At 32.9% G+C, this 11,856-nt stretch overlaps 1 protein-coding gene across 1 annotated transcript; it reads left to right on the forward strand.

Moving 5' to 3' along the window:
• The first annotated feature begins 7,418 nt into the window (after window positions 1–7,418).
• Window positions 7,419–9,667, forward strand: LOC145048540 (E-beta-caryophyllene synthase-like). Its single transcript, XM_078997065.1, has 7 exons — window positions 7,419–7,502; window positions 7,580–7,853; window positions 7,955–8,336; window positions 8,433–8,651; window positions 8,761–8,899; window positions 8,974–9,222; window positions 9,374–9,667. The coding sequence occupies exons 1-7, from the start codon at window positions 7,419–7,421 to the stop codon at window positions 9,665–9,667; spliced, it is 1,641 nt and encodes a 546-aa protein (XP_078853191.1).
• The last annotated feature ends 2,189 nt before the right edge of the window (window positions 9,668–11,856 follow it).

Below are 11,856 nucleotides of genomic sequence, written 5' to 3' on the forward strand. Positions count from 1 at the left end.
AGAGTAAATCCATATGTTTGATAGTTATTAATCACATGTGATTGATATAATAACTACGATATTCAACTTGTATTCCCCCCCCCCCTCCCCATAAAAGCAATTGAAATCATTTAAAAGGTTGATTAGGGGTATGAACTTACCTGTAGTGAGTGAAGCAACTGTAAGATCGGTTTAGGAAGTTGAGTGTCAATCGTGGACTTGAGCACAAGCGAATCCTATTAACCATATAATGGCATATATGTGTATACAATTAGTGCTTGTAACAACTAATTATTGAATTGGGACCACCTTAGGGACTAGTAAACACTTATACTGATGTGTTACAACCATATATTATTGTATATGAAGGATATATGGCTATACAAGGGAGTGTAAGGTCAAAATACACCATATTAGTGTGTGTGCGGCCAGGGTGTGTGTGTGGCCTCACACTCCCCATGAAGTGTGTTAAAACGTATTTTGAGGCCTTAGGACTCATCTAGGAAGGTTTCTTACTTCATGCTCTAGCCGTAAATGGAGTTTGCTGCTATTTTAGGACCTAAAAAGGGTGTGTATGGTTGCACATGGTGTGTATGGTTGCACATGGTGTGTGCGGCCGTACACATGGTGTGTGCGGCAGTACACACCTGAAGATCATGAGAAATGGCATTTTTCAGGTATATCTTCAAGTGTTCTTGGCCTAAAACAAGTTATGATAAGTGTATACACGTTATAGAGGCTTGAAAGGATGATTATGGTCCCAAAACTAGTGTATGTTGTCACACCCCCGAACCAGACGACGGAAATGTCCAGGGGCTTGTGCGTGACTTCATCTTGAAATATCACTACAGTGAATATAATTGAAACATAACATCATCATCATCACACATGTAATATAACAATATTCATAGTTTACATCGAGTATTGTGTTTGAATATTACATGCCAAAATAGTAAGAGTATGATGAAACAAAATATCACACAATATCCATTAGTTGGTTTCGTTCATCCTACTTCAACGGTTTCCTGAGAATACAAGTTATTTTGAAAAACGGTCAACATAAAAATGTTGGTGAGTTCATAAGCATGTTTGTGAAAATGATTTGTATAACTTGAAAACCACCAGAAAATCCGATATTTTCTGAAAACTATTTAGTGTGTTTGTGTTAGATCTCGTATTAATGCATGTATGTTATTGTTTATTTGACTAAAAAGGTAAAGAAAATATAGAGAGAATGTAAGAGCATGTAAAGAGAATGTTCCTAGACAACCTGATGTTTCCTATAAGAAAAAGGTCTTCTGTAAACTTCATAACGTTAATTCCTCTAAGCGAGCCGTCATAACCATACTAAATAATGACAATTTCACCTATCTTGGTGTCGTTGGATGCCGATTTTGACTTTGATTATAAGGTTTTCGTCACCATAGACTGAGTTAGTCTAACTGTAGCGAACAGCTGAGGTGTGGGGTGTCAACCCCGTATAGATCTATACACAAATCCCCGTTCTCCCTCCAAGAGACTCTGGTTATAACTACAGGCTACGATCGTACACTTAATAGGTGCCAACTGACAAAAACTCGCTAGATCCTTAATCGAATTTATGCGAAGAAAAAAAAGGTATAAACTCCTTCCAGGCCCAATGATCCATGTAAGTAAACCACTAAGGCATCACTAAACATGTAAATCATTTCAGGACCCAATTCGAATGAGATTATATAACATGGGCCCAAAATATATATGAAAGGACAACTAAGGCCCATTTTACATGTCAAGCATTTACAGACCCAAATGGCACACAAATAGTATCCAAGGTCTGTCGCACATGCTAATAGGTCAATGAGGCCCAATAAACATATAAATTGTATACAGAACCTCTCACATATAAAAATGGACCACTAAGGCCCAATAACCTAGAAAATGATCAAATTAAATCCATTTATTGGTTTATCATTGGTTTTAGCTCAAGTATTCACTAAAATAGCATAAAAATAAGAACACATATAAAACCCATTCCCATGTCCAATAAACATGTAAGCAGACCACTAAGGCCCACTATACGTGTCTATTATTTACAGGCTCAAAAGGAATGCGAATGTCTATCCTAAGCCCAGTATACATGTAAAAGGATACTAAGGCCCACTAAACATGTATATTATTTCCAGGCCCAATAAGGATATGAATATCGTCTTTAACCCGTTTGTTATTGTTTTGTTTATTTTAGCATGATTATTTACAAAGTTGATATAAAAAGCCCACTTTTTCTAAAAATGACACTCTTGGCCCAATAAGCCAAAAATTTAGGATTTAGGGCCCAATTTTTGTAAGAATAACACTTTAGTCTCCATTTTGTTCAAAACTTGTTTTGATGACTATTTTTTAGTAAAAATAACATGCTAAAATCCATTTTTGTCAAAGTTAACATTCTTGGCTTGATTGTTGTGAAAATACACATTTTTTGGTTTTTGAGCTTTTCCGACCTAGTTGTTTGAAAATTTGTAGAAAAATCATCGTAAGTCAAAATTTGGATCTGTAAACTTTCAAAGTTTAGAAATTTTGTTTACTTTGTTCACAAATTTTATCATAATTTTTAATGTCTTCTAACAAGTGTTAAATTGCTCATCTTCACAGGTTGGTCCGAAGTTATTTCAAATCTGATAGGCAGTTTTGTAAAATTCGCCAAAAACTGTAGAAAAATCGTATGAAAATGTGCGAGTAGTCATTATAAAGGTATAAACCTGGACTTTATCCATGTAAAACAGTTTTGAAAAATACTTCCATTTGGATGGTCAAAACAGTCCGAGATTGGACCAAAACTTTTCTGTCAAGAGCTGTTTTGTGAGTTTAGTTTATAAATCTTTGAACACGATGCTTATTTTTGCTATATAAAGTATAAAAATCCCATATCTACATGTTTACATGTAATACTTGTGATAAAACATACTTTTCTCAAGATGCATATGAAGATCCTAGTGATAGACTTCAAGTTTCTTAACATATTTTTAGATTAGTGAAGTAATCAACACATAATCACCAAATGTTTCAAGAAAACACACATAACCATGCATATACACATAGATATACACAAATAAACTTGTATTCTCCCCCAAAAACAAGTAAAAACCAAAAACAAGGGGGTATGAACTCACATTGGGGTTGATGGTTCGGTTTTTGGATGAAGAAAGTGAGAGATTTCGGCCTAGCTTGCTTCTTGAGAGGATCCTCAAAACTATGATGTTTCTAGTAGTATAGACATGAGATTTGTGATGTTTCTATGAGGATCCAATCATAGATGAATTTATCCAACTTGAGTGTGAAGTAGCTTACCTAGTATGTGAGTTTGATGAACTTTCTTGTGCACACACACCCACTCACGGGTTTATGGAGAAAATGGAAGAGTTCTTGAGGTTTTTGGGAGTGAAAGGAAACTAGAATGATTTTTGGTGAGGGAGAATGGCCTTAGGCCGACATTAAGAAGAGAGAGGGAGGGGAGAGAAGTGAGGTGACATTGCATGGATGTCCACCATGCAATAAGAAGGTGGCATCCTCACAAATTTCCAATTTTGTTTTTATTTTCATCACCATTCTTATTTCTTTTCTTCTTTTTTTTTATTAAACATGGGCCAATTTGGGCTAAGGAGAGAGGAAAGGAACCATCTTGGGCCCATACTCGAATTTATGAGGGTCAAATAACATTTTTCGGCCTACTGGGCTTCTAGGGATGTTCACGACCCAAATTAGCATAAAGGAATGGATTTGAGTCCATTAAAGCTAATTGAATTTGTTATGGCCTAATAAGGCTCCTTAGAGATAAGAGGGATTATTTTAGGCCCACATGGCCCAAAATGATAAAGTTTTATGAATGTGGTCTATTTAGAGAATCCTAGTTCATAATGAACTTGAACCGGGATTTCTAGGGTTTCCAACCCTTATTTGAACATATGAGATATATTGTGTTAGGTCTTGAACCTCTTAAGAAAGTTTTGATTTCAAATGGATGATTTTGATTGAGCATCGAGTGTGATTTTCACTTAGAGAACATGCCTTACAATGGATGCTGTTTATATGAGAATAGAATTTTCTAGCTAAAAATGCTAGTTGTGACATATGTGTTCTTCGTGTTCTTGACTAAAATGGATGTTTTCAGGGATCAAAGTTGAGGTAAAGGCTAGTTAAGGTCATGTATTAACTAATCAAAAGGAAGGATTACTCACTTTTATGAAGATGAAGATGAAGAATTGGATGGCACTTGAGGGAAAAATGTGTTCCAGCTTTAAAGGAGTGTAAAAAGTGTTCAAAAATGACTAAGGGTCTTATTTATAGGAGGGAGTGTGTGGCTGGGATGGATGTGCAACCGCTCACACCTGTGTGTGGCCGCACACTCCATGTGTTGGAGTGTTTGGCCCAATTTTGCTTGATATGCATCATGTTATCGCATTTGTAGGCCATTACCTTGATTGTACTAGGTTTAGAACACTTAAATAGCCCCTAAACAGTGTTAAAAGATAGCAAAATGAGTCTAACTTTGATTGAATTGATCTATTAAACAGATAGAAATTTCGGGTTGTCACACTCTCCATAAGTAACTCATTTAAATTTCTTGGTTTTTTCCTTTCACCACTTGCATCCGACGATTTCTTATTACCGTTAACAGGTGTATTCCTCGCAGAACCTTCATTTTCATCCTTCCTACACTTGTGTTGTCACTTGGTATTGTGTCTTCTTTATCTTTGTTAACATCTGTTGAATCACACAAACATAATTACTCATCGTCTACTACAACTTGAATAGAATACTAAATTTTATACTAGCCATATCATAATTATATTGTATACCTAGAAACAAATGGTACCAGAACTAGAATACAATACTTAATTTGATACTAGTTATCCCATAATTATATAGTAAAAATCATTAATTACAAGCACTTATGATCTTACCTGATTTCCCAGAATATACATTGTTCTTTCCGTGTTCTAATCTTGAAGTTCTTTCCTCTGTTTCTTTGTTTTGCTTGATCCAAGAATATTTATATCATTTGGTTCACTTTCGACACCTTCTGCTTCATTAAGTAACAAAAGATACATATTGGCTATCAACATGTTCTAAAATTATTGTTATTTTTCTTCATGAACCAAAAAAATAAATCTACCTGTAGGTTGAGTACTGATGTTCTCTTTCACGGGTGTTGATCTGGTACGATAGGTCCTTCTCATATTTGTTTGGCTTGTAGTATCAACATTAATTGGCTCTGGATCAGGTTCTACAACAACTAATGAAACAAATGATTAAAGTCGATTAATAAAAATTTTCAAAGTAACCAACCATACTTCAATATCTATAACCACTATCAATACTTTTTATGTTTTCATTCTGTAAGAATGCAACACAAATACATAATCTGTTTCTATGAGAATTAAAGCCAAATAGTTAATACAAATAAACTAAATCATCAAAAATCATAATAATAAAAACATATACAGTTACTTAATAGCAATCTGCAGATTAACCAGTCACACTCCAATCTATATAACCCTTATATACACTTCTTATGTTACAACTCTTTAAGAATGTAAACACATTTCCTTACAATGATTCTATGAGAATTATAATAGTTTTTAAAGTAACCACCCATACTTCAATATCTATAAACACTATCAATACTTTTTATATTTTCATTCTGTTAGTATGCAACACAAATACGTATAATGTTTCTATGAGAATTAAAGTCAAATAGTTAATACAAATAAACTAAATCAGCAAAAATCACAGTAATAAAAACATATACAGATTCTTAATAGCAATCCCCAGATTAACCATTCACACTCTAATCTATATAACCCATACACTGATTCTATAAGAATTAGATTTATTAAGTACATACAAATAAAGTAAACCGTCAAAATCATAAGAATAAAACTACAAATAAAAAATATTTCATATTTCAAAAAAACCCAAAAAAATAAAACAATACAACAATATCTTCAAAAATATTATCATAACATCAGGCACTTGAAAGATTTATGCATGTTTTTAAAAACATAACTCAAAATAATAATAAAAAATTCAAAAACAAACAACACTTTCACACTCTAAAATACCACAACAACAAACACATACAAACATTTTAAATATTTCGTGAAGAATACATTTCATATGAACTTCACAAACAAACATATAGTTCTTACAGAAGATCCTCCTGGTATACTTATACCACAAAAACGAACAACATATTGCAAAAAAAAAAAAAACATAAACAACATCTTTTTACGCTTTTAAAGCACAAGACAAAATTAACAATCACAAACCCTTTTTTTGGAAAACAACACATATATGTAAAATCCAAAATTTTAATCGGATTGTAAATCCCTAATTTCAGAAAAACCTAATAAAAATTACTCCTTTATTACAGTATTTCAGTCTATTTTACATAAACGAATTAAAAAACCACATACATATGCTTCATTGTTTAAACATTCCAAAAGAATGTTGTGTATTCAAACGATTATCTTAAAAAAACTAAAAATAAAAATTACATATAGGCGGAGCAACGAAATCATCATCGTCTTCATCTATAATCAAAACCGTTTCTGGTGTGTACTTATATTTCCATTTGAAAGAAATCGTCATTGTATTCGTCATTATACTGCTTTTTTGGTTGATTACAGAAGATATACTTTGATTTTGTGTTCTAATATAGATGGTAGTGGAATCCGGGTTCATGCGAAATTATAGGGATTATGCGGGAAGTTTTGATAAATAAAGTCACTTTCCTATTTTAATAGACAGGACAAATGTACACATATACCCTTACTCGTCGGTTATCTTTAAATGTGAAGTCTTTTTCATTTAATGGATATCAAATTAATGTTAATCATTTTTCTTTAAAAATTAAATATTTGATTGCCTATATTTATGAATATAATAACATAATAATTACTTTAAATAAAATAATATATATATATATATATATATATATATATATATATATATATATATATATATAGATTAAAAAGATATTTTATATTTACATAAATTCTGATTATGTAATTTGAATAATAAACTTATATATATATTATATGTAATAAAGATTAAAATATAAATTCAAAAAGATGATATAAAAAATATATAATATATAAGTTGTAGGGTTACTATGCAGGTTAAAGGGGTGAAAATATAAAATTACATATTACTACGTTTGAGTTTTTTATGCGGGGGGCAAAAAAAACCCATTTTTGCACCTATTTTTACAACAGTTTCTAAATTTAACCAATTTAAATTAAATAAATAAATAAATAAAAACCTTAATGTAGTCGAGTATATTTTGACCAAGAGGAAGCTACGTGCCCCACTTCAAATTAATTTTAAATGACTTATGGACCCCTATAAATAGGTTTCAACTCATATATGTTATTAGCAGTAGAAAATAAAAATCTCTGAGAATGTCTTTTAAACAAGAAGTTATTCGCCCCACTGCCAACTTCCATCCCAACATTTGGGGAAATCAGTTTCTCATTTATGAAGAGGTATGTAATTTATTTGAATAAAAACTAATTCGTGCATATTTATTACAATTTCAATGATTTTTGATGAATGAATATAGCAAGCGGACGAAGTCGGGATAAAACAAATAGTCGAAGATCTGAAAGAAAAAGTGAGGAATGATATAAGGGCAGCTCTTGGTGTTCAGATGAAACATACAATATTATTAAAACTTATTGATGCAATCCAACGTCTCGGAATAGCCTATTATTTTGATGAGGAGATTAAGCAAGCCTTGCAACATATCTATGACATATATCGTGATGAGTGGAATGGTGGTAGCTCTTCTCTTTGGTTTCGACTCATGCGACAACAAGGATTCTATGTTTCATGTGGTGAGTATGCACCATAAACAAAAACAGTAGTTTGTGTGTGTGTGAGAGAGAGACTATATATATCCTCCAATTGAAGCTAACAATCTCTTACGTACCCACAGATATTTTCACTAACTACAAAGACGAAAATGGAGCTTTTAAGGAATCTTTGGCCAATGATGTTCATGAGATGCTTGAGTTATATGAGGCAACATATATGATGGTGAAAGGCGAAGTTATACTAGACGAGGCTCTTGTTTTCGCAAGAACTCGTCTTGCCGATATAGCAAAAGATTCTCTTCAGAACGACCCTACTCTTTCTACCCACATACACGAGGCACTACAGCAGCCTATACAGAGAAGATTGCCAAGACTCGAGGCATTGCGTTACATTCCTTTCTACCAAAAACAAGCTTCTTGTAACGAGTCGTTACTTAAACTTTCCATGTTAGGCTTCAACCTGCTTCAGTCACTGCACAAGAAGGAGCTTAGTGAAGTTTCCGAGTATGCATGCTACCTTATCTTCCCTCGTTTAACTCATTAATATATTCAAGTTATAGATTTATATTTTATATCCATGTGTTACTTAATTTACTGTAGGTGGTGGAAAGGTTTCAATGTCCCAAAGAATCTACCTTATATACGGGATCGATTGGTTGAATGCTACTTTTGGGCACTTGGTGTATACTTTGAGCCACAATATTCTCGTGCAAGAATTTTCTTAACAAAAGTGCTTGGATTGTCAACAATTCTTGACGATACTTATGATGCTTATGGTATTTTTGAAGAGCTTGAAATCTTTACCGAAGCAGTTCAAAGGTAGTATAATTTGCAGCGTGTTGTATTACACATAAGCAAACTAACATGTTTAAGTTCTTAGACCCATTGTTTTGATCGAATTGACTTAGTGCTTGAAAATTAATTACAGGTGGTCGATTACATGCGTAGATGTTCTTCCGGAGTACATGAAACCGATATACAAGGGACTTATGGATGTTTACAAAGAAATGGAAGAAATCATGGCAAAGGAGGGAAGATCTGATCATGTTGACCATGCCATAGAGTTTGTAAGTTTTAAACCTGTTCATCGTTTCTAATATGTTCATATATACTCCCAGATACATATAACTGTCAACCACAGATGAAAGAGTTCATTCAAAGCTACTTTACTGAAGCAAAATGGGTTAAGGAGGGTTTCAAACCAACAATAGAGGAGCACATGTCAGTTGCATTCGTGAGTTGTGGCTATAGCATGCTTACTGCATCATCTTTTGTTGGAATGGATGATTTCGTCTCAGACAAGTCGTTCGAATGGGTTCTCACGAATCCTACTATTGTCCAAGCTTCATGCGTGATTTGTAGATTCAAAGATGATACTGCCAACCATAAGGTGCATCTAGTTTTATTGGCTTACATTGTTTTACACTGCGATTAATTTATCAGTTTTTTCATATGATGATCAGCATACGTACCCATTTGTTTTTTTTATAACACTGCTAGATTTGGAAGTCTAAATGATGTTAATACTAATAATAATACAGGAGGAACAAGAAAGACAACATGTTCCATCTTCCGTGGAAATTTATATGAATCAATACGATTTCACAGAGGAGTACGTCCATAAGTTGTTGCACCAGAAGGTGGAAGATGCATGGAAAGATATATCCCTGGAGACTCTCATTTGTAAAGATGTTCGAATGTCTCTAATAATGCGTGTCATCAACTTGGCACGGGTGATAGATGTCTTACATGGACATAAAGATCTCTTCACTCATGTGGAAGAAGAACTCATAGCTCATATCAAATCTTTATTGGTTCGTGAGATGAGTATATGAGTTCAAATTCTCTGGTCGAGATGCGCTCAAAAAGTAGGTTCTCCATCGTTTTGCAAAATAAAAAAATCAAGATCTGTCGTGGTCATGCGTGCATTATCATGTTTATGTAATAAATTTTAATTCCTCATTTGCTTTTCTATGCTACATACAATAATAAAAAACATTTAATGTTTTATGCTTCGTAATATGCTGGCTACCGTTATTCACTACAAGAAAGTACAGCATTACCGGCGACAGGCGTCGTTGCTAAAAGTGCGGCTTGTCGCCGCTAATACTATTAGCGGCGACGTGTCGTCGCTAAAACGTCGACGCTGATATTTTGTCGCTATTAATTAAGCTGTCGCCGCTAAAGACGTGTCGCCGGTATTGGTGTTTTTCTTTTATATATATATATATATATATATATATATATATATATATATATATATATATATATATATATATATATATATATATATATATTTCACATTAAAATTAAAAAAAAAAAAAAAAAACTGGTATGATATTAATTAATCTAATCCTATATTATTCCATTCCAAAATATTAATACAATATCCGTTTAAAATTACTCGTCTGATTTAACATATAACAAAATATCAAAAATACTAGTCTAAAATACTTGCACAAATAAAACATAAAAAAATCCTACAACTATCTACTCGTCATCATCGCTCTCCTCGTTTCCTCCGGTTTCATATCGTTGTGGCAATGAACGAAACCAATCTTCAAGTGCAGCACTACATTTTGGATCTTTTAACATTGTTTGAAGCATTTCCAACTACAAATAAAACAACATAGTCTTATAAGTTAAAATAGCATTATAACATTCTATATACAAAATATACATTCCACATATTGCATATAAAACATTATAACATTGTACTATAACTAACAATTACCAAAACATTTTAAACAATTACCAAAATTAAATAGTCATGTCACCTGTGATTCTGGTGGTGGCTGTGTCAGTGGTTGTTCCTGATCGTACATCGACACAACCGTAGAAGGTTTACGCCCGATGCCTCTGATATGGCCACGTCGAACACCTAATATTTTTTCAAAACAATTTTGTGTATCCTTTGGTGTTAGACCGCTGGCTTCAGAAGATGCTTGAGTTTGTTGACTGATCTCAAAGAGTAAAGCATTCTGTATTTTCAAAAAAGAAATAAATATAATAAAAATTAGATTACTAACTACCCTTTGATGATATAATCACTTATATGATAATAAAAATTAACCACTTACGTATTGTTGCTCGACTGCAGGACTACTAAACACCCCTTGGCGATCAGTATTGGCCTTACGAAATGCTTCGATTCGAGCGATGTCCTATTTAACATTAAAAATTAGATTAATTATAATTTAAATAAACAGTTAAATATATCATAGCTTACTTCTTTGAAACATGCATTGCTATACGAGCACGATCCCCCTCGGTTTACAACTTGTTGTTGTGCACGGACTCCCTATCGAAATCCCAATCTCACAAGTAAACCAATTACCATGGTTGCCGACAGGGGAATATGTCAGCTCCCTATCGAAATCCAAATCTATAGGCTTTTCCTTGTTTGCCCTTATTATCTTTGATAGTTGAATGTTTTTTGCTAGGCCTCTTCTTTTTTTAGGGAGCTCAGCTGAAAAATATAATTAAAAATATTAGTCACGATAGCTTATAATAAATGGATCAAAACATCTAACAAATATATCATAATAAGACTTACCATCCTGTTCGTGTTGACCACGACCAAAGCCTACGGGAGGTGGTGGATCCCCGGCTCCATCACCTCCATGTCCTAAACCCATAACATCTGCCATCACGTACAAGAGTATCGCCCAATTAAACCCCATATACAGCCTGCAAAATTACAATATGAATAGAATTATAGCAACATATTTTTTTTCATTTTTTTCAACACATCACATACATAAATACATTTTTTTTTCATTTATTCCACATATTACAAACATAAATACACACGTTATATATACAAATACACATAATCTTGTTTTCTACACATACTCATTATAACATCATACTTTTTTTTCTATTATAGCAACCTAACTTTTTTTGATTTTTTTCATACATACAAATTGCATATATAATTTCAAAACTCATACATTACATATATAAATACATTTTTATTTCGATTTTTTCTACATATATACATACATAAATACATATATTATAT

Source organism: Lactuca saligna, chromosome 5 (genome assembly GCF_052625555.1).
Source record: "Lactuca saligna cultivar CGN05327 chromosome 5, ASM5262555v1, whole genome shotgun sequence".
In the NCBI taxonomy this organism is placed as follows: Eukaryota; Viridiplantae; Streptophyta; class Magnoliopsida; order Asterales; family Asteraceae; genus Lactuca; species Lactuca saligna.

What these genes read in the sequence shown, in the direction of transcription:
- LOC145048540 (XM_078997065.1), top strand. Translation starts at nt 7,419, where the DNA reads ATGTCTTTTAAACAAGAAGTTATTCGCCCCACTGCCAACTTCCATCCC. An exon ending in GAGCTTAGTGAAGTTTCCGA is followed by an intron (nt 8,337 to 8,432) that starts GTATGCATGCTA and finishes AATTTACTGTAG; the next exon opens with GTGGTGGAAAGGTTTCAATG. An exon ending in TTGACCATGCCATAGAGTTT is followed by an intron (nt 8,900 to 8,973) that starts GTAAGTTTTAAA and finishes TGTCAACCACAG; the next exon opens with ATGAAAGAGTTCATTCAAAG.